General features: G+C 49.8%; 1 protein-coding gene and 1 pseudogene across 1 annotated transcript in view; both read left to right on the top strand.

The window, feature by feature from the left end:
* EYA2 (EYA transcriptional coactivator and phosphatase 2) overlaps window positions 1–23431 on the top strand; it is a 265039-nt gene that overhangs the window by 227164 nt on the left and 14444 nt on the right. The window contains exons 11-14 of the mRNA XM_036069693.2: window positions 9479–9537; window positions 13343–13503; window positions 17137–17251; window positions 18196–18317. Of these exons, the coding sequence (XP_035925586.1) occupies window positions 9479–9537; window positions 13343–13503; window positions 17137–17251; window positions 18196–18317 (457 nt within the window). The remainder of the gene's footprint in view (window positions 1–9478; window positions 9538–13342; window positions 13504–17136; window positions 17252–18195; window positions 18318–23431) is intronic.
* Window positions 635–1195, top strand: LOC118521273 (large ribosomal subunit protein eL13 pseudogene; annotated as a pseudogene).

Below are 23431 nucleotides of genomic sequence, written 5' to 3' on the forward strand. Positions count from 1 at the left end.
CTTCCCACTGAGCGCAGAGCCAAATGCAGGACTCGATCTCAGGACCGAGATCATGACCCGAGCCGAAACCAAGAGTCAGATGCTTAACCGACTGAGCCCCCCAAGGAGCCCCCTGAAACATTCACTTAGATACTCCGTCCCAGCTGTGAGCTTTGCATAGTGACTCCCTTTCAAAGAGTACAGTATGGAAAGGAGAGGAGAGTAACCTTCTAGCAGACGAACCTGATGGAGACTACCTAAGCCAGGTGGTCAAGGTCAACGTGAGCAGTGGTGAGTCATGTTGGTAGGATGCACGTTTGATACGATGCAGTGGGAATGGCACTTTCCTTCTGCAGCCCTGCTCACCAAAACCCATAACCCCAGTCTAACCATGAGAGAAACAACAACGAATCCCCGTTGAGAGACATTCTGCAAAACACCTGACTGGTACTCCTTGAAAGTGTTAGCAACACCAAGGAAAGTCAGAGAAACTGTCACAGCCCAGAGGAACCTAAAGAGAGAGATGACAGAATGTAGTGTGACGCCCTGGATGGGATTCTGGAAGAGAAAAAGGACGTGAGTGAGAAAACTAAGGAATTCCGAATAAACAACGGATATCAGTTGGGCCGTGCTCTCTCGAGGAGGCCCGGACACGATGCCCAGCCAGAATGGCACGATCTCAAAGCCCCATTCCCACAAGGACTGGCAGCGGCAGGTGGCCACGTGGTTCAAGCTGCGGGCATGGCAGATCCACAGAGGCAGGGCCCAGTAAGCCAAGGCACAACACAGCGACCTCACCCTGCCTCAGGACCCATCCAGCCCATCGCGGGCTGCCCCACCCCAAGATACCAGGGGGCAGGGGCTTCACTTGGAAGGGTTACAGGTGCCCGGCATCCCCGAGAAGGTGGTACAGACCGTTGGGATTTCAGTGGCTCCAAGAAGGCCTCCCAAGTCCACATGGTCCCAGCAGACGAGTCCGGTGGCCCCCAAGAAGGGAGACAGCTCTGCCGAAGAACTCAGATTGGCCACCCCGTTGACAGGCCGGGTCATGCCCACATGGAATGTCCGTAAGGAGAGAGCCAGGGTCCTTACAGAGGAGAAGAACCACAAGGTGTTCACCAGTCTTCACGTGGCCCATGCCAATGCCCAGCTCCTCGGCATCCAGTCAAAAAGAGCCAAGGAAGCTGCAGAACGGGATGTTGAAAAGAAAAAGTAAAGTGCCATTGGCAACTTGTGATCAAGAAAAAAAAAAAAAAGGAACTGACATTAGTTAATAATGATATAGTAATGTTTGTTTATTAGTTGTGACAGGTGCACCATACAAATATGTTAGGCCGTCAGTTAAGTGTCTGATTCTTGGCTCCAGCTTAGGTCATGATCTCGGGGTCCTGAGATCCAGTCTCGAGTTGGACTCCACGCTCAGCATGGAGTCTGTTTTTCCCTCTCCCCGCTCTGCTCCGCCTCCTCTCTCTCTCTGTCATAAATAAAATCTTTAAAATGCATATATATGTAAGATGTTACATCTATACATATATAATCTTTAAAATGCATTTATATAAGATGTTATATATATAACATATACATATATAATGTTAACAATAAGGGAAACTGGGCGTGGGATATATGGGAACTCTCTATACTATAGTTGCAACTTTTCTGTAATCTAAAATTATTCTAAAACTAAAAGCTTTGATGTTAAGTAAGCCGCCCAGGATCACACACCCAGAAAATGGTAGGGCGGGGACTGAAGCCCAGGGAGGGGCGTTTGAACACCAACTACAGCGTCCAGGAGATATGAACCTGAATGTCTCTACCAGTTCTCTCCTGCCCCCGCGCCCTGAGACGCATGAGTGCATAGCGTCCTGACAGGTTGGTGGGGTTTGACTGAGGAATGCAGTTTTCTGCTTTGCTTCTAAATTGCCTTATCTGCAGAGTTGGCCGACTATGAGCCTCTCTTGATGGTGAACTCAGTTCAATTTGGCCATTATTGTACCAGGCACAGAGTTCAGGCCTGTAGAATTCGAAATAATGATAATAGCAAGAATTACGCCAAACGTGGATGTGGCATTTTCTATACTTTTCAGAGTGCCTTACCTGTACTGACTCATTTAATCCTTGCAATACCCCAGGGTGGAAAATGGTGCTCCATAGCTCAGTTAGAGATAGGAAGCTGAGCGTCAAAAAGATTCAGTACCTTGTCCAAGATCATTCCGTTAATGAGTAGCAGAGCCAGAGTTTGAGCCTGAGGTCCAGAGTCTATGCTCTTAATTGCTATATTCTCTGATGGATGCTACCTTTAGAGTTTCCCAAGTTATTGAATAAAAGAAGAGATCGGCCATTATACCAGGCCTAGGTTAGTCCTAGAGGCCCCACAAAGTGGGAAAATAGAGACAAGTTATTTGTCCTGATGTGAGGTGGAACTGGAGCAGTTTTTACAAAGACGATTATATCAGCAGAGCCTCCTCAGGCTTTTGGCAAATGGAAAGGGAAGGAAAGGCATTCGAAATAGAAGGAATGGCAGGTGCAAAGGCCCTGCAGCAGTAGCGTATGGGTTCTTGAAGGAATAGCAGGAGGCTGCTGTGTCCGCAGGTGCAGTGAGAGATGGTGGGAGATGGGGGCAGGGTGCAGACATGGAGAGCCCGAGTCTTTGTGAGGACCGTGCTTTTTTTCAAAGGGAGGTGGGAGCCACTGTGGGGTTTTGAGCAGAGAGGGACAGGATCTGACTCAGGTGTGAACAGGACCCCTCTGGCTGCTAGATGTGGACCGGGCTGGCAGGATGGGGCATAGAAAGGGTAGAAGCAGGGAGAGTGAGGAGATGACCCCATGAGTCTGAGTCAGGGGTCCGCAAACTTCTTCTGTAAAGAGCCGGACAGTAGATATTTTAGGCTTTGCAGGTCACACTGTCTCTGTCTCGACTTCTCAGTTCTCACATTGTAGGACAAAAGCAGCCATGGACAGTAGTAAATGAACGAACTTGGCCGTGCTGCAACAAAGCTTTATTCGCACAGATCGGTGGTGGGCCACGTTTGGCCCACGGGTTGTAGATTGCTGAGCCCTGATCTCGGTGGGAGACAATGAGAGCTTGGAGTGGTGAGAACAGTGGAGGAGGTGCGAATAGTCAGACTGTGGACATATATTGACTATATATTGACTTATTGTGGATATACATTGACAGGAGAGCCAGCTGGATTTGCTGATGGGTTGGTTGAGGAATGTGAGGGGAAGCAAGGAGTCAGGGACTACTCCAGGACACATGCAGGATCCAGCCTAGTGTTGGGCACGTAATAGGTGACCAGTAGGTCTGTGTGTTGAATTAGCGGTGCAGCATTTCATGTACGTGTACCTCATATTTCCCAGTGATAATGTTAAGTACCTGGAAAGCAAGAGCCACTTTTCATCCTTGAAACCTCCCCACTGTTGACCCATGCGTTGTCTGATGTGGTTCTGGGCCCATAGTAAGTGTTTTTACAGTTTTTGTGATTCTGGGCCCCTCCTCTCCCTCACTGTGTAGTCTCGGGCATTGTATCCGTTTGCTGGGGCTGCCGGAACAAAGGACACAGACTGGGTGCCCGGAATGACAGGAACACTGTGTCACGGTTCTTGAGACCAGAAATCCAAGATCAAGGGGCCGGCAGGGTTGGTTCCTTCTGAGGGTGCTAAGGGAGAGTCTGTGCCCTGCCTCTGTCCTCATGCTCACATGGCATTCTCCCTGCGTGTGTCTGTCTCTGCATCGACATAAGGACGCCGCCGTATTGGATTAGAACCACCAACCTAATGATCTCACCTTAAATTGATTATCTGCAAAGAGCCTATTTCCAAATAAGGTCTGTTCACATGTCCTGGGGGCTAGGGTTTCACAATCACAATTCAGCCCATAACAGGCAAGTTTCTGCACTTCTCCCCACTTCGTTTCCTCCTCCATGAGATGTCAACAGTATCCCCCTTAATATATGCAAAGTGCTGGGCGCCTGGGTGGCTCAGTCGGTTAAGCATCCACCTTTGGCTCAAATCATAATCCCAAGGTCCTGGGATTGAGTCATGCTTTGGGCTCCCTGCTCAGCAGGGGAGTCTGCTTCTCCCTCTCCCTTTGCCCCTCCCCCCTACTCGTGCTCTCTCTCTCTCTCTCTCGTGCTCTCTGTCTCTGGCACGTTGGGAACCTAAATGTCCTTCAGTGTTAGATCCTGTCTGTCTCCTTCCCATGAGATATCTTCTGTTTTCAAAGGCAATGCATATGTGCATTATCCTTATAGAAAAAGAGAGAGTGAAGGAGGGAGGGAGGAAGCATTTCAATGAGTTTAAAGCCTCCTTTGACCACTAACCCAATCCCAGTGCTTTCCCAGATAGAACTGCTGCTTCCAATTAGATGTGTAAGCTTCCAGATCTGTCTTTTCCCATCCATGTATATGTATATATCCATATACAATATTTTACTTTCTTTTTAATGGGTTTTTATAAATACAGTTGGCCCTTAAACAACACGGGGTGTTTTTTAAGATTTTTTTTTTTTTTTAAAGATTTTATTTTTCAACAGAGAGAGAGAGACAGCAAGAGAGGGAACACAAGCAGGGGGAGTGGGAGAGGGAGAAGCAGGCTTCCCGCTGAGCAGGGAGCCCGATGTGGGACTCAATCCCAGGACCCTGGGATCATGACCTGAGCCGAAGGCAGACGCTTAATGACTGAGCCACCCAGGCGCCCCAAGATTTTTTATTTATTTATTTGAGAAAGAGAGAGAGAGCAGGGGGAGGAGCAGAGGGAGAGGGACAAGCAGACTCCACGCTAAGCAGGGAGCCCAACGTGGGGCTTGATCCCATTGACCCCGAGAACATGACCTGAGCCGAAACCAAGAGTCAGATGCTCAACCAATTTCCAGTTGAGCCACCCGGGCACCCCAACATGAGTTTGAATTGCATGGATCCACATATAAGCAGATTTTTAAATAAATACAGCACAGTGCTGTAAATGTATTTTCCTTATGATTTTCTTAACTTTCTTTTGTGTAGCTCACTTTATTGTAAGAATACAGTATACAATACATATAATATATAAAATATGTGGTAATTGTTTATATTACCAATAAGGCTTCCAATCAACAATAGCTATTAGTAGTTAAGTTTGGGGGGAGCCAAAAGTTATACACCGGTTTTTGACTGCATGGGGGTCAGCACCCTGAACCCCCATGCTGTTCCTGGGTCAACGGTATATATATGATGTGATACTGGATGTATCATTCTCCAGCCTGCTTTTTTTCCCACACCATAGAATGTCTTAGAAATATTTCCATGGGCTAACATAAAAATCTACCTCATTCTTCTGACCCGCTGGGTAGGATTCCACTGAATGGACATACCACATTTTATTTAGCAATGATCCAGTTGAGGGAACTTTAGTTATTTTCCTGTTTCTCACTGGGATGATGGACATTCTTGCACAAGGCGATGTGCGGGTGTTTCTCTGGATCAGAAAGTGTAAATTCCTCATGGCTGGGATTGCATCAGGGCCCAGGTCTCTCACCCAGGTCGAGTCATGGGAACCCTTCCTCTGTCTTTACAAGCAGGTCCTGCTTGGACCCCCCAGGACGATCACACTCGACCCTGAAGAGGCCAGAAGCACCCTAGGCTGTGAAAAGCCAGCATACCACCTTCGAGGCCTGCCCCCCACGCAGGAAAATTGAGGGACATAGGATCTTCCTCCCCCAAAGCTCCCTTCCTCGGCGTTGTCCCACTCCCCTCTTTGCCAGCCCAGGCTTAGCGGGTAACTGGATCCAGGTCAGCTGGTAGAGTATGAGGTAGCGTCTAGCTGAGCGTCATGGTATTTTATTAAGTCCGAAATGTGATCGCTACTGTTGTCACACTTTAGCGCCCCCAACAATCCCCTTGCAAATGAGAAAACCAGAGCCTCCCACATGCCTTTCCCCTGACATCAAGGAAAGCACAGGGAACCCTGCCCAGGGGCCTGAGCCCGTGTGACCCCTGGAGCAGCTTTCGAGCTTGAGGCAAGGACTGGGGGGCACAGAGAGGTGTTTTTCCAATTTCAGGCAAAGCAATGGATGGGGGAGAAGTCTGCTACTAATTTTGTTTTCTCTGTGCCTGGGTCTTCAAAGTCAGCATTGGCTTTTAAAGACCGTTTTCATGAACATATCAGGCTTGCTGGTCGAGGACCCTTCCATCTATATAAGATTTCTGTGGCTCAGAGGGCTCCAACTAGTGTGCCCACTGGGGCCACGTAAGCAGGTAAATGAAGGGAAGAAAACCCAGATGAGACTGTAGAGCCCTGGAAAGGGCTCAGGATGGTTGGGACAGAAGAATGCAAGCCCCACAGAGCATGTAAAGTCTCATAGTGAAAATCTGGAAAGACAGAGAGAGTGAGAACAAGCAGGGAGAGAGGGAGAGCGAGAAGGAGAGGTCCCCTGAGTTTATATATTGGCTTCTGTTCCAAAAAAATGTTTCAAGCATAGTGTGGGCTGAACAAGCTACGTCTCCAGGCCAGCTTGCAAGCTCTTCCCTAAGTGAGCTTATCAACACAGAAGAGTTGTCAGCCTGGTTCCTTTACTCCTCGAGAGCAGCACTGTCCACTAGAATTTTCTGTGATGATGGGAGTACGTGCACCATCTAATACAGTAGCCACTGACTACATGTGGCTACAGAGCACTCGAAATAGGCCTAAGGAACTAAATTTTTTATGCTGTTGAATTTAAATTTATTTAAATATAACTATCAGTAACCACATGGGCTAATCACTACTGTATTAGACAGCGTGACTATAGAATCTTTCAAGTTGGGGTGTACCATCGTGCTCGACTATTTTAGGAAAGAACAGTCCCTCTTGGGGAGGGGCATCAAGTATGCTTGAGACCACCAAGCATCGATGAGAAGCCCGGGTACATGGAAAGAAAGGAAATGCGGAATGAGGAACAGTAGAGGCTTAGGGGTAAGCTAGCTCGAGTGGTCACTCAGTAGCCCCAGTTTTTTCCCAGTGCTCTCCAGAGAGCGTCTCAGTTGGGTTCACCACTTAACATCCACCATGTTCTTTGCCCTCTGCTCCGACTTCCACCTGCCCACGTGGTGGACCTTCCCCACTGCCCTTTCCATCCAGGCCTGTCAGAGCACACTGCTGCCCATGCCCAGGCATTGTCCCGGGCCCATGGATGTGAGAGGTCCCACTGTGCCACAGCGCTGTGGGCCAGAGTGTGCCAGGGACTCTGGAAGGGAACCTCACCTTCCGGCAAACCCCTTTTGAATCCAAAGCCCTTTCATGGGACCACAGAGAGACCAGTGGCCACACCACCCCTTTCTCCAAGGTTCCAGCCTCAATCCCCACAGAGTAGCCCAGGCTGCCCCAAATGCCACTGTCCCCACCCCCACCCCACCCCCACATCTCCATAACAACATGGTTACCCCTATAGGTCTTTTAAAAATTAATGAGGGACGGGGTTCCCATCATCCCCACCCCCTGCAGAGCTCCTGGTCTCAAAGATGAATTCAAGCCTCTTCCTTATGTAAAAAGAGATGGTGCTCAAAATGTTGAAAGCACCTTTTTTTTTTCCAGATTCTACCCTCCTATCAACAGTCCAGAGATGTCACCGCCAATTTTTTTCTTAGCGTCAAGCTCAGAGTTCCGTATGCTTCTCCTCTCCCTAGCAGTGTTTCCCAGGAGATACCTGCCCCCTGAAATTACCTTGCAACCAAAATGGGGACATTTATAAATCTTCATACAATAATAGAAACTAACATTCATGCCACACCTGCTCCGTTCCAGCCCCTGCACTGGATGCTCTGCGCCCAGCACCTCCCTTCTCCTCACGCCAAGCCTGTGAAGGAGGTTCCGCTGTCTCTCATTTCCCAGCCCGACCTCTGAGGCTCAGGGTGGTTAGGCCACCGGCTCGAGGTCACACAGCCGGAGCCGACTCTGAACCACACGACTGTGTTCTCTTACCGTTCTGGAGGTCAGAAGTCCAGAACCAGTCTCCCTGGGCTGAAGACGTTGGCGAGGCTGGTTTCCTCTGGAGGCTCTGAGGGGAGGAGTCTTGGCCTTTTTTGGTGTCTAGTGGGCACCTGTATTTCTGGACTTGTGGCTTCTTCCTCCATCTACCGTGTACCCCAATGCCACCCCAGTCCCCTTCTCCTTTCTGTCTTCAAATACCCCTCTGCTTCTTACTTACAGGACCCCTTGTAATTACATTTAGGGCCCACCTAGATAATCCAGAATAATCTTCCCATCTCAAGACCTTTAACGGAATCACATCTTGCAAAGTCCCTTTTGCCATATAAGGACCCTGGGATTAGGGCATGGACACTTGAGGGTGGGGGGCATTATTCAGCTTACCACAGTCATGGTGGCCTGGTTTCTGGTTACAGCTGGGCTGGATCCAGGGGATCAAATACTGTGATCAGGGCTTCATCCCTGTCTCCAGCTCTCAGATCTGCTTTTCCCCAGGCTTACTCCCACCATGTGGCAGCTACAGTGAAGGAGAGGCCCCTTCCCCAAGGTCTCAGCCCAAGTCCCAGGGCCGGCTCTCACTGGTCCTGTTTAGACTACATGCTCATCTTTGACACAATCACCTAGGCCGGGTCTCTCCGCTTGGTCAAGCCTGGGTCATGTGCCCTCCTTCGTCATGCCCTCCCCTCTATCTTAGCTCACACGTGCTAGGGTGTTTCTCCAAAGAGAACGGAGAGATCTGTGAGTGGTGGAAAGCAGCAGGGCTCTGGAGTCTGTTGGCTGGCAAGCATTATACATTATACATTATCCAGTATACTCAGTACCCAGTCAATGCTGACCGCAGATCATGGGACACAGAGGAGGGCTGGGGGCGGGGGTACCTCCAGAATGAATGTTGACGAATATAAGGTTCACTAAGCGGATGAAGGCAGAAGAGCCTTCCGAGCAGAGAATGTACCTTGATTAAGGCAAAGGCCTCGAGTGGGGCCAGGGTGACCGTATGTCCTCACATACTCAGGGGCGGAGCGGGGTGGTCCTGTTTTGCGCCTGTCCTCCCAATGTAATCTTAACAGCAGCCCCCTTTACTTGCAAAACAACCTGGGTTTGCATGATAAATTATATGGTCTCTCCCCCTGAACAGCCAACCTCATTTATAAGGGTACCGAAGGCAAAAGAAGGGATGACACTTAATGGGAGGTCACTAACCTTTAGTGGCAAAGCTCACGCTAGAATTCAGGACTCCTGACTCCCAGGGCAGTGCTCAGCTTATGAAACCAACTCTCTCAGAGACTACCTCAGATTAATCAGTCATGGGACGCCTTGGTGGCTCAGTCAGTTAAGCGGCTGCCTTCAGCTCAGGTCCCGATCCCAGGATCCTGGGATCGAGTCCCATGTCGTGCTCCCTGCTCAGCGGGAAACCTGCTTCTCCCTCTGCCTGCCGCTCCCCCTGCTTGTGCTGTCTTTTTCTCTGACAAATAAATAAATAAAATCTTTAGGAAAAAAAAAAAAAGATTAACCAGTCATCCTTCTCCTTCTTTTTCTCTTCTTACCACATTCTCCATAGGACTGTGACCAGATCCACGTTGACGATGTCTCATCCGATGACAATGGGCAGGACCTAAGGTAGGAGTTTGGGGAGCCAAAACTGCCCCTTTTGATTGGTTATTGAGCTTGCCTTTCACCAGAAGCAGAGAGGAGGGGCGGGCTGGGTTATCAGGATGAGTGCACCTGCCTGGGTCAGAACCCAGGGTCGCAGCCCCGACCCCCACCCTGCAGCCTCCTCAGCATCACCTCCAATCACAGAGGCTGAGATTTCCACAGACTCTCTGTGACTCTGCTTATGTTTATCTCTCAATGGTTTCTTGTCTGCTTCCCAAAGTAATGCATGCATATTGTAAAAAATTCAAATGCCACTTCTAACCTTGCCTCCCAGAATCACTATCACGAAGAGTTTGGCACCCCTTCTTCAAAGGTTTGAGTATATTATTTAATATAAACGATACAGTCGCTACTCAAAAAATATTTCTTGACTGAGTTAAGCGGTATGTCTAGTTTCTAGGGGACAACACTCCTAGGACAGGGACTCCAGAAATAAGGTACCCAACTGCTCAAAACGAGACAGCTTTCAGAGGAATGTGGCTGGAATGTTCCAAGCCTGCCCCTGAGAAAACCTTATAAAAATGGAACCAGAGTTAATCTGTGCTTATCCAAAATTATCCCAGCCTAGTACCTCTTGGCCCATCAAAAATATTATTAGACTGCCTGATGTTTCGCTTATGGGACCAGTAACTTCACTTAGTCTTCCTAGATGTGTCTTCCATCTTACTCCAAAAAAAGAAGTCAAAGCTTCTGTCGCTGGGCCCTGGAAGTCTTTTCAAAGGCCAGCACAACTAGAAGTGATAGGCAGGCGCCTGCTTCGTATTAATGAGCCGTTCTGAAAATCCCTCGCAGTCAGGACTGGCAAGGAGCAAGGTTCCGGTGCCAGCCAGGGCTTCTCCATCTATGGAGTAAATAAACCCCAGATCAAAGTTAATTGTGTCCTTTCCACGACGTCATAGCTGGGAGCTGCTCTCCCCCTCACGGCAGTGAGCAACCAGGGTTCCGCTTTTATAACGTTGCCCCTGTAGCTGGCTGGCGTGGGACTGAGAGCGGGTTCCTCCAAAGGCCGTCTCATGCTGAGCTGTTTGGGACGTCACTTCCAGAACCCACGATCCAAGGATGGTTTTCCCCATAGACACCAAAATCTCCACGTACTCATTCAAGCAATCTCTTTTGAGTCCTTACTATGTGCCAGGCGCCTAGCATCAAATGCCCCTTCTTTGGTTTTTTTCAGTTCACTGCAGAAACCAACCTTGGTAATGCCCTTATTTTGCACCACGCCCTGTCCTGGACGCCTTATGTGCATTAACTCCCTCATCTTCACAGTTACCCTAGGGAACAACACATGCTCTTCTCATCATCCCCATTTTACAGGTGGGGAATGGGAGGCACAGAGAGGTTAAGTAACCTGCCGAACCTCACACAGCCGGTAGGTGGGGGAGGTAGGATTCATGGACGTCCTTCCCTGCCCTCCTGTTCTCTTGGCAGAACATCTGGCCACCTCCCCCAGGGTGTCCTCGGAGTTTTTAGTATGTGTTCTTTTTCAAGAATCAATTTTCTGGCCTTTCCACACTACTCTGAGAGGGGCCCATAAGGCGTAGTCCTGGGTTCCCGTTGCAACTTAAAGGAAACTTCCACCATGTCCGGATCCCTTGATGTCCTGCCACTGAAGCAGGAGGATGTCCTCAAATGCCTTGCAGCAGGAACTCATGTAGGTGGCACCAACCTTGACTTCCGCACGGAACCGTACATGCACAGAGGGAACAGTATTGGCGCAAACATCATGAATCTGAAGAGGACGTGGGAGAAGCTCTGCTGGCAGCTCGTCACACGGTTGCCACTGAAGACCCGGCTGACGCCTGTGTCCTAGCCTCTTGGAATCCTGGCCGGCGAGCTGTGCTGCTGCTGCCCGGGGGCCAGGCCGGTGGCCGCCCCGCCCCTGGAACCTTCACCGACCAGATCCACGCAGCCTTCCGGGAGCCACGACCTCCGGTAGCTGCTGCCCCCAGGGCTGACCGCCGGCCACCAGAGGTGCCACCCTGCCTACCATGGCTGTGTCACAGACTCTCCCCTGCGCCACGTGGACCCTGCCACCCCATCCAGCAGCAAGGGGACTCACGTGGCGGGTCCGATGTGGCGGGTCCCGGCCCTGGAAGCCCTGCACGCCCGTGGCACCATCCCCTGTGAGCACCCACGGGAGGCCACGCCGAACCTTGGCTTCTGCAGAGACTTCTGAAGAGACTGAGAAGGAGGAGCAGGCCGCTGCTGGAAAGGCCTTGACCAAGGAGGAATTTCGGGGTGAATGGACTGCTCTGGCTCCCGAGCTCACTGCTGCTCAACACGAGGCTGCAGACGAGTCAGGAGGCACACGGGAGTCTACGTTCGAGGCCCTGAGGATCAAGTCGCCTGGGCCAGGGTCCTGGCCTGCATGCCCCAGGGAGCCCCCAAGGGGCAATGAGCTGTTGAGTTGGAGACACTCGCCGCAGGTGTTCCTGTGGCTCGTGCAGAGTTTTTGTTGTCACCACCAAAGCCTCTTCCCTGGGAAGAGTTTTCTGTCCAAGAGGAAGGCCCGGCCTCTGCTCCAGTAAGGCTGAGCCCCGGGCACAGAATGGAGGGTGACAGCCGCATGTCCCATCCCGCTGTGTTCAGGTGCCCCACAGGGAGTGTGACCTAGCACCTCGCACTTTCCAAATGCCCCTTGACCTCTGCAGCAGCAGGGGCCCTGAAGTACGGGGAGGTACGTGAGGTACGGCTTCCAAGCGTTGCTTCATTCTCGCTGCGCCGCATCTTTGTAAAAAATAAAACGTCTTTCTGTTTCCACTCTTCAGCTTATCCTAGAACATCTAGTAAGCGCAAAATAGTGCAAAGAGGGAAAAAATTAGCCAAACTCACACCCTGAGACAGCCATAGAACCATATTGACCTGTTTCCTTCTGCTCTTCTTTTCTAGGAAGAGACTCATTGGGGGGCCGGGGGGGGGGCGGCACAGAGGGAGAGAGAGAATCTCAAACAGGCTGCACGCCCAGTACGGAGCCCCACGCGGGGCTCGATCTCACGACCCTGAGATCACGACCTGAGCCAAAATCAAGATCTGACGCTGAACCGACTGAACCACCCAGGTGCCCCTAGGAAGAGACTCATTTTTAAAGCTTTGGGTCATGCTCTACACATATCCCTTGTCACGCTCTGGTTTTCCCCTTCCAACGTTGATTTTGAAAACCTCTAGGAAAGCTTCTGGCGGAGGGAAGGAAGATGGGGCGGGGGGGTCTCTGGCACGTTGGGGTTTTCATTCTCACGTGCTGGTTGCTGTAGGCGGTGAGTCGCCCACGCTCTCCCGTTCCAGTTCCCAGCTGCCACATCTGTCGTCAGCTTCGTGGGACACTCTGACTTGTCCCCAGTCCCCACAGAGCACTTCTTAGGCCGACATGCTTCATTCGGAGTGGAGCATTGTATCTGCAAAGCCCCAGCGATCAACTCTGCCTAATTTAACAAATCACAAAAATTATGGTTATTTCTGTGGAAAGATACGGAGATGTCACAGAATAGGAAGAAAGGGTTGGCAGCCAGGCCTTACACAGAACACAGAGCAGTGCCGATTTGGGGATCGAAGTAGCAGGAACTAACACGTTTTCTTCCGGACTCTTCTGTCAGGATGAACCAGCTGCAACCGTTTTCTGGAATTCCCTTCTGGTTTCGAATTCTAAAGGGGGGGCGAGGCTTTTCCTAGCTTGGCCACCGCACCAGGGGCTTCCTGGCTCCGTGGGGCCTGCGGTCTCCTGGCAAAGAGCCCCCCCCCGCCCACCAACAGTATCTTTCCCCCCCTCCACCAGCACGTACAACTTCTCCACCGACGGCTTCCACAGCTCGGCCCCGGGAGCCAACCTGTGTCTGGGCTCCGGCGTCCACGGCGGCGTGGACTGGATGAGGAAGCTGGCCTTCCGCTACCGGCGGGTGAAGGAGATGTACAACACCTACAAGAACAACGTCGGTGGTGAGTGGCCGGTGCCCCTCGGCGGGGGGGTGGAGGTAAGGGGGGGAGGTAAGGGCTGGCTGCCCTGCTCAGGCCGCACCCCGGGCCGAGGCAGGGTCAAGGGCGGCCACGGCCCCTTGCGTGCGCAGACACCAGCTTGCTCAGTGCGCGCCTCGGGGCACGCTCTGGAAGGGGACACGAGCATTTCTGTGTCCTCACTTGGGGCGGGTGTGGGGCGGGACACTGAGGAATAGACGGCAGCCTGCCTGGGATCCCACAGCCCACGAGGGGTGGGGAGGGCTTAGGGGCCACCCCCCGCCCACGGCTACATCAGGTGTGGCCTGAGGAGGCTGGGGTGGCCTCGCCACCTGTGTTCCAACACGCCCTCCGGGCATCTCGGTCACTTGCTGGAGTTGGGGGACCGGTGGCTTCGGCCCCTGCTGCTCAGACGGTGGGCCGCGGACCAGCTGCGTAAGCATCACCTTTGTTGCCAGACTCTGGGGGCCCCCTCCAGGCCACTGGGTCAGAATCTGCGTTTTTAACAAGATTCGCGGTGATCTGTGGAAACACTGAAGTTGGAGAAGGCCTGGAAGCCGCTGGTTCTCACCCTGGAACCACCTGGGGCATTTCCAGCTCTGATGTTCTCGGCCTGGCTGCAGCTGGGGTCGGGATCACAGGGTTCAGGCCCTGATGTGCGGTCAAGGTGAAAGCCGCTGGCTTCGGCAGCAAGAGAGCACTGGTCGTGGCCCTGGGTGAGAAGTCTGGAAGGGCCTATGGGCAAGGCTGGCTCTGCAATGCCAGGCCCTAGATTGCTTTTCTGGAATTCTCTGGGCCAGCGGTTCTTAACAGGAAGTGATGCTGCTTCTCCCCCAGGAGGCATTTGGGGGTGTTTTGATTGTCACAATGTGTGGAACCAGCTACAGGCCCATAAAGGGAAAAGGTCTGAGTAGGCAGCTGGTAGCGTCTGCCATATGCCCCTTGGCCCCCAAAGCTTCCAGGGCTCCCTCCCCCTGCACCAGAAAGAGTAGAGTCCCAGGAAGAATCTAGGGTCTCAGACTGGACAGAACCTACTTCCAGTCCCAATGCCTCCACTTTCTGGCTACCTCCCTGAGCCTCAGCGTCTAAATCTGTGAAATGGGGATAAAAACAATTCTGTCTCCCTGGGTTATGGAAAGGTTTGTTGTTAATGGGCACAGAAGTCATGGCTCTGTGCCTGAGGCAGGGGCTCAGCAAATGGTCGCATTCGTCACTAGCTCCTTTCAGTTTTGCTTGGGAGTCTTTCAGGTTCTTGTGTCTCCAGTCCGCGGCTGTGACCCTATGCAGTCCTGGCCGTAGCTAGTGTTTACTGAGCGCTCACTGTAGGCCGGGCTCTGTTAGGAGGGCTTTTCACCTACTGTCTTATTTGCCCTTTACCACAGCCCTGTGAGGTGCTTTTCTCATCTGTGTGCTATAAAGGTGGAAACTGAGATCAGAGACGTTAAGTAACCTGGCCAGCATCACACAGCCCAGGTGGTGAACCACCACGGTGGAGCCCAAGGCCGGCGGCTTCGCCACCTCTGCCCGCACTCGGTAGCCTCTCACACCCAAGTCTGTGGACGTGGAGCAGGGAGGGGAGCAGGTGTGCTTGGAGTAGAGGAGACAGGGATGGAGGCGGCCGACAGGGGCCACCTGCTCCTCATCCAGGTTAAGCCCCAGGAAGCGCCCGGGGCTCCTGTCAGGCTGCTCTGCTCTCCCCTGAGCTGAGGGGAGATGGCGCAGTGTGTCAACAGGCGAGGGGAGCCTGCAGGTGGCAGGACTCCGCGGGCGGCTCACCTCCCCCACCCCTCTCCCCCAGCTCTTTCTGCATCACAGAACTGGCGTGGTGAGGGCCCCAGCCTCCAACCCCGGGGGTCACCAACACCCCGGCATCCCGAGGGTTTGGGAAGTTGTGCTCAGAAGAGAGACATCCACAAGATACAGGGTGAAAATAGAAAAGGCTTAACAAGTCAACATCGGGAGGCAGGACTGGGTTCAGAGGCCTTTGCCTGGTTTCACACCTCCCTCTACCACGTCCTGTTATAACCCTTGAGCAGGTTACTTAACCCCTTCGTGCCTCAGTTTCTTCAGGTGTCAGATGGGAATAATGATGCTGCCCAACTCATAGGACAAATGTCAGGATAATGTGAATTAACACATGGGAGTTGCTTAGAGCTGTGCCTCCGCACAGTGAGCACTTCTTGAATGTTGCTCTTGTCTGGGGAAGGAGGCCGAGCCTGGGGAAAAGCTGCGGGTAGGGGGCAAGCAGACAGACGCCTGAAGCATACTTCCTAGTGTAAAGTAGGAGGGGTTGACCAGCTGACTACCCGTGGCAGCACGCGTGGGAAGCCTCTTGTAAACTGTATGGTCCTGTGCCCCCGACAGTTTGTATTGTTATTAAGGGCTGTGGGGAAGGGGCAGAGAGAAGGCAAGCCAGAGACCACCTGCAGCGTTTTGTCCCAGTGAATTCCTTCTCCCTTGAACAAACACCGAATCGGCACGAGCCATGCGCCAGCCCCTGCTAGAGCACTGCCCAGGGGCTGGTTCCGCGGTGGTGAACAAAACCAGCTCGGTCCTGCCCTCATGGAGCCAACGGGGTGGTGGCCGAAGCAGACATCGAACACATGATCACACAGATGTGTCTGAAATCATAGTTGTGACAAGTGTGCCAGGAGAAGAGGTGCAGTGTGTTGGGAGAGTGTAAAATAGAGACCTGACCAGGGTAGGCCTTCCAGAAGAAATGACATTGGAAACTGAGTGTAAAGGACTTAGGCAAACAGGGAAGGTAAGATATGAAGAGTGGTCCAGGTTCTGAGATGAGGTAGGAACGTACTTGGTGTATCAGGGGACAAAGAGGAGGCCACTAGGGTGGGAATGGAAGGACAGCAGGGCAATGGCAAGAGATGAGATAAGCGACTAAGCAGGGGCAGGGGCTCTGGAGGCTGAACTTTATCTTAAGGGCCTTGACGGCTGAGAGACTGACAGGTCTAGAGAGCCCGTGGAGTGGGCTCTGGGGGTCCGCTGCCTGGGTACACCTGTCTCCATACTTCTGCAGTGAGCAAGTCCGTTGACCTCACCAAGCCTCAGCTTCTCCACCTGATTTCCACAGTGTTATATGTCCATTATATCTCAATGTGAAAAAATAAAAAGAGTGTCCACCTCTGGGGGCACTGTGAAAATGAATGAAATAAATTCTATTAAAAACACAGGCCAAAAAAAAAAAAAAAACACAAGCCATACACACAGTAAGCACTCAATAAATGTTAATCGTTTTTATTTTATTCATTTTTTGTCTCCACTGTAACAGTATAAACTCTATAATCTGCATTTTCTATTCATCTGTATATGCAGTGCCTGTTCAATGCCGAGCGCACAGAGGGCGCTCCTGAGTCCTTTGTTGGATGGATGGGCGGAGGGAGGGATGGACGGATGGCCGGGCGGATGGGTGGATCAATCAGTGGATAGGATTATTGATCAATCAATCCCAAAATAAGATTAAAATCACTGGATAAAGTTGACCTTGGGTATCATCTGATTTGAAGTCTCAGGGTACCAGTAGCTAGATTCCCCTTCCCTAACCACCGCCCCCCCAGACCTCTCAAATGATAAATACCACGTCTTTATTTCCCTTGTCCATAGGCTTGATAGGAGCTCCCAAAAGAGAGACTTGGCTACAGCTCAGAGCTGAACTGGAAGCTCTGACCGACCTCTGGCTGACCCACTCTCTGAAGGCGCTCAACCTCATCAATTCCCGGTAGGTAGGAGCCCCTATTTGCCTTCCTGCCCCTGAACTTTCTCCCATTTGAGGGCGGCGGCTCCTCCATTTCCATACTTGAAGAATTGGACTCTCCAAATTCTCACTTGCACACTTTCCAGACATTTGATAAAGCTGAGGAGTCACACGGTACCATGGAAACCTTGTACCACCGCTGAGCAAACAGGTGCTGAGACTTCTCAGGGTCCAGCAGAGCTTTGTACGTAGGTCGGTCTGTCCCATCCGCTGTCGCCCACCGCACCCGCTGGTCACAACAAAGCCCTCTGAAAATCCTTTTCTAGTGGGCTGCAGATCATCTGGCAGGCAATTACAAGGTAAGGAGTTTCATTCCAGGCCTCCCAATAAATTGCCTCTTGCTCTTGAACAAGATCATCTGAGCCAGAGAACAAATAACCCCCTGCACTAGCATCCAAAAATCTTGTGACCCAGCATATGAATGGTTACAAGATGGCAGGCCATGAGCTGGCTCTGTCCTGCGGATGTGTCCTGTTTGATACACACTTTGTCCCAAAGACTGGGAAAGTAACCCATAGCTCCAGATTTCTAGGTTCTGTCAAAATATCAGAACCAGCAGGTGTTCTCCAGTTTACCCCAGTCCTCACCGCTCCCTGTTGCCCTACACCTGATCCATATGACTCATTTACATCCCTGATAGGCGGCTACAGCTATGTAAGTGTGGGCCCTTGCAAGAAACATTTGTTTTAAATAAGTATTAACACTTTAACGCTGTCAGTAATATTACAGGATTGCGTTTCAATGGGCCGGGCAGCCTCAGGCTTAAAAGAGAGGAACAGCTGAAGGCTCTTTGGGCCTGCCCTCACCTGAAGATGACTTAGCCAGAGCTCCTGCTGACTCCAGGCTCGTGCTGCAGGGTGAGGCGGCCTGGCCTTGGTGTTCTGACCTACAGTCTTCTCTGTCCTCAGACCCAACTGTGTCAACGTGCTGGTCACCACCACGCAGCTAATCCCTGCCTTAGCCAAAGTCCTGCTCTACGGACTGGGCTCCGTGTTTCCTATTGAGAACATCTACAGCGCAACCAAGACAGGTAGGGAGAACCAGACCTCGCCGTGATGCCGGGAGGAGGGCGAGGCTAGCTCTCCATCCCGCATTCGGGAAGCTTAAGGAAAAGAGCACTGAGGAAGCTGAAGAACTTGTCCATGGCCATGACTCAGATGCCCAGAACAGTCCCACAGACCACTCGTTTTAACCTCAGCTTCCAGAGAAAGTGGTTAGGACCATCGTTTTCTAAAGTTAGGTTATCTGCAAAGTTGCTGTAACACACACCCCAAATACAGGACTCACATCAGAATCCAAGCTTATTTCTCTCTCACATGTCAACAGACGAGAGGTGAGTCATCCAGGCTAGTGGGGCAACTCTGTCCTCAGACTCACCCAGGATCCCACGTCCTTCCCATCTTGTTTTTCCACCATCCCCTGTGGTTTTATTCTCATGTATGGTTACATCAGAATCCTGCCACATTATCGTTCCGGCTTATGGGAAGAGGGAAAAGAGCGAGTAATACATGTCAAATGTTTTAAGACCAGGACTCAAGGGGCGCCTGGGTGGCTCAGTTGGTTAAGCGACTGCCTTCGGCTCAGGTCATGATCCTGGAGTCCCTGGATCGAGTCCCACATCGGGCTTCCTGCTCAGCAGGGAGTCTGCTTCTTCTGACCCTCCCCCCTCTCATGTGCTCTCTCTCTCTTTCTCATTCTCTCTCTCAAATAAATAAATAAATAAAATCTTTAAAAAAAAAAAAAAGACCAGGACTCAAATGGGATACCTGGTGCTTCTACTCACCTCCTATGGGCCCCCGCTTAGTCACATGGCCACGACTAGTGGCAAGGGAGGCTGGGAAACGTAGTCCATAACTAAGTGCCGTCAACACAGGTAAGTCATGGAACTCTATTACTAAGAAGAGGAAAATAGGGGCGCCTGGATGGCTCAGTCAATTAAGCATCTGCCTTCGGCTCAGGTCGTGATCTCAGGGTCCTGGGATCGAGCCCCACATCGAGCCCCACATTGGGCGCCCTGCTCAGTGGGGAGTCTGCTTCTCCCTCTCCCTCCTGCTCATGCTTTGTCTCTGTGTCTCTCAGTCTCTATCAAATGAATAAATAAAATCTTAAAAAAAGGCAAATAGTTTCCACCACAGCATGGCACATGAGGTGATTTTAATTTAGGTGGTACAAGTTGTCAAATAACCTTGAATCCAACCTTGAATCACACAGAGAGAACATTTGGGTGTTTTTTTTTTTTAATTCTCTTTTAAGGAGAGAGTCTCAATTTAGTGTTATCCTACTTTGACACCTCTCTTAATGCTTGATAATCTTTATTAACAAAGAGAACAAGCCTTAGGCTCAGAGCTTCCATCAGATAAGAGAATTTAATAACTAGAAATGAACAGCATCATTTATCATCAGGGCAAGTCCTACTGGTTTTCGGAGGGGAGGGGCTGGAGTTTTTTATTCTCATATCACCTAAAACTATATAATAATGCAAAATCTAGTTAAGATGGGGTTTTTTTGGGTTTTTTTAAGATTTTATTTATTTAACAGAGAGAGACACAGCGAGAGAGGGAACACAAGCAGGGGGAGTAGGAGAGGGAGAAGCAGTCTTCCTCACAGAGCAGGGAGCCTGATGCGGGGCTCGATCCCAGGACCCTGGGATCATGACCCGAGCCGAAGGCAGATGCTTAACGACTGAGCCACCCAGGTGCCCCTAAGATGTTTTTAATTAGAAATTTTTACTCTTGTTTTTTTTTTTCTGGAACCAAAAAAAAAAAAAAAAATTGTAGTATTTTGGAAGCATTTTCCCAGAGTGGTTTTTGCCTTTACTTAAGTTCTAGCTCTGAACATTACAGAAAAGTGCCTTTAGATTTTTAGATTTTAAAATCATGAAATTCAGGCCTCAGATGGCCATGAGAGCTTCTACAACAGGACTTGGTGAGCCTATCATTGTCTTTCTGCACACTGTAGTCATGTGCCTTCGCAGGCTTCTTGAGAACCTTTCTTAAATACTTTTTAATTATGGTAAAATACACGTGACATGAACTTTACCATCCTCACCATTTTTCAGTGTACATTTCAGGGGTAACAGCCCCATTCCCACTGTTCTGCCACCATCCCCACCATCCCTCCCCAGAGCTCTTTCCATCTTGTAGAACTGCAGGTGGGTCTGCATTAAACAGGAACTCCCTATTCCTGCCTGCCCCCAGCCCCTGGCAAACACCCTTCTACTTTCTGCTTCTAGGAACGTGCTCTGGGGACCTCGGAGAAGTGGAATCATAGAATATTTGTCTTTTTGTGACTAGCGTATTTCATGTAACATAATGTCCTCAAGGGTCCTATCTCTGATGTAGCCTGTGTCCGAATCCCTTTCCTTTTTAAGGCTGAGTAATAGTCCATTTATGTCTGCGCTACATTTCATTTATCCATTCATCTGTCCACGGACACTTGGATTGCTTCCCCTTCTTGGCTGTTGTAAAACAGTGCTGCTATGAACATGGGTGTACAAATCTCTCTTCAAGACTCTGTTTTCAGTTCTTTGGGATATATACCCAGTGGTGGAATTGGTGGATCATAGGGTAATTCTATTCATTTTTTGAGGAACCGCCATACTGTTTTCCATAGTGGCCGCACCGTTGTGCGTTCCCACCAACAGGGCCCAAGGGTTCCAGTTTCTCCACATCCTCACCAACATCTGTTCTATTCTCCCCTTTTTTGATAACTATCCTAATGGGTGTGAGAGGACTGGTGTTCTTTTTTTTTATTATTATTAACATATAATGTATTTGTTTCAGGGATACAGGTCCGTGATTCATCAGTCTTACACAACACCCAGTGCTCACCACAACACATAGCCTCCCCAGTGTCCATCACCCAGCCACCCCATCCTCCCACCCCCCTCCAATCCAGCAACCCTCAATTTGTTTCCTGAGATTGAGTCTCTTATGGTTTGTCTCCCTCTCTGGTTTCGTCTTGTTTCATTTTTTCCTCTCTTCCCCTATGATCCTCTGCCTTGTTTCTCAAATTCCACATATCAGTGAGATCGTATGATAACTGTCTTTCTCTGATTGACTTATTTCACCTAGCATAATACCCTCTAGTTCCATCCACATCATTACAAATGGCAAGATTTCATTTTTTGATGGCTGCATAATATTCCATTGTATATATAGACCACATCTTCTTTATCCATTCATCTGCTGATGGACATCTGGGCTCTTTCCATAGTTCGGCTATTGTGGACATTGCTGCTATAAACATTGGGGTGCATGTACCCCTTCGGATCACTACATTTGTATCTTTGGGGTAAATACCCACAGTAGTGCAATTGCTGGGCCATAGGGTGGCTCTATTTTCAACTTTTTGAGGAACCTCCATACTGTTTTCCAGAGTGGCTGCACCAGCTTGCATTCCCACCAACAGTGTAGGAGGGTTCCCCTTTCTCCGCATCCTCACCAACACCTGTCGTTTCCTAACTTGTTAATTTTAGCCATTCTGACTGGTGTGAGGTGGTATCTCATTGAGGTTTTGATTTGGATTTCCCTGATGCCGAGCGATGTTGAGCACTTTTTCATGTGTCTGTTGGCCTTTTGGATGTCTTCTTTGGGAAAATGTCTGTTCATGTCTTCTGCCCATTTCTTGATTGGATTATTTGTTCTTGGGTGTTGAGTTTGATAAGTCCTTTATAGATTTTGGATACTAGCCCTCTATCTGATATGTCATTTGCAAATATCTTCTCCCATTCTGTCAGTTGTCTTTTGGTTTTGTTGACTGTTTCCTTTGCTGTGCAAAAGCTTTCTAACTTGATGAAGTCCCAGTAGTTCATTTTTGCCCTTGCTTCCCTTGCCTTTGGCGATGTTTCTAGGAAGAAGTTGCTGCGGCTGAGGTTGAAGAGGTTGCTGCCTGTGTTCTTCTCCTAAAGGATTTTGATGGATTTCTGTCTCACATTTAGGTCTTTCATCTATTTTGAGTCTATTTTTGGGTGTGGTGTAAGGAAATGGTCCAGTTTCATTATTCTGCATGTGGCTGTCCAATTTTCCCAACACCATCTGTTGACGAGACTGTCTTTTTTCCATTGGATATTCTTTCCTGCTTTGTCGAAGATTAGTTGACCCATAGAGTTGAGAGTCCATTTCTGAGTTTTCTGTTCTGTTCCATTGATCTATGTTTCTGTTTTTGTGCCAGTACCATACTGTCTTGATGATTACAGCTTTGTAACAGAGCTTGAAGTCCGGAATTATGATGCCACCAGCTTTTGTTTTCTTTTTCAACATTCCTCTGGCTATTCGGGGTCTTTTCTGGTTCCGTACAAATTTTAGGATTATTTGTTCCATTTCTGTGAAACAAGTTGATGATATTTTGATAGAGATTGCATTAAATATGTAGATTGCTCTAGGTAGCATAGCTTATCAAACTTATCAAACTCAACACCCAAGGAACAAATAATCCAATCAAGAAATGGGCAGAAGACATGAACAGACATTTCTGCAAAGACGACATCCAAATGGCCAACAGACACATGAAAAAGTGCTCAACATCGCTCGGCATCAGGGAAATCCAAATCAAAACCTCAATGAGATACCACCTCACACCAGTCAGAATGGCTAAAATTAACAAGTTAGGAAACGACAGATGTTGGTGAGGATTTAACAATATTTGTTCTTCCAATCCATGAGCATGGAACGTTTTTCCATTTCTTTGTGTCTTCCTCAGTTTCTTTCATGAGTATTCTATAGTTGACTGAGAACAGATTCTTTACCTCTTTAGTTAGATTTATTCCTAGGTATCTTATGGTTTTGGGTGGAATTGTAAATGGGATTGACTCCTTAATTTCTCTTCTGTCTCGTTGTTCGTGTATAGAAATGCAACTGATTTCTGTGCACTGACTTTATATCCTGCCACTTCACTGAATTCCTGTATGAGTTCTAGCAGTTTCTGGGTGGAGTCTTTGGGTTTTCCACATAAAGTATCATATCATCTGCAAAGAGAGTTTGACCTCTTCTTTGCTGATTTGGATGCCTTTTATTTATTTCTATTGTCTGACTGTTGAGACTAGGACTTCTAGTACTATGTTGAATAGCAGTGGTGATAGTGGACATCCCTGCTGTGTTCCTGACCTTAGGGGGAAAGCTCTCAGTTTTGCCCCATGTAGGATGA

Source organism: Halichoerus grypus, chromosome 10, assembly GCF_964656455.1.
Source record: "Halichoerus grypus chromosome 10, mHalGry1.hap1.1, whole genome shotgun sequence".
Classification (NCBI taxonomy): Eukaryota; Metazoa; Chordata; class Mammalia; order Carnivora; family Phocidae; genus Halichoerus; species Halichoerus grypus.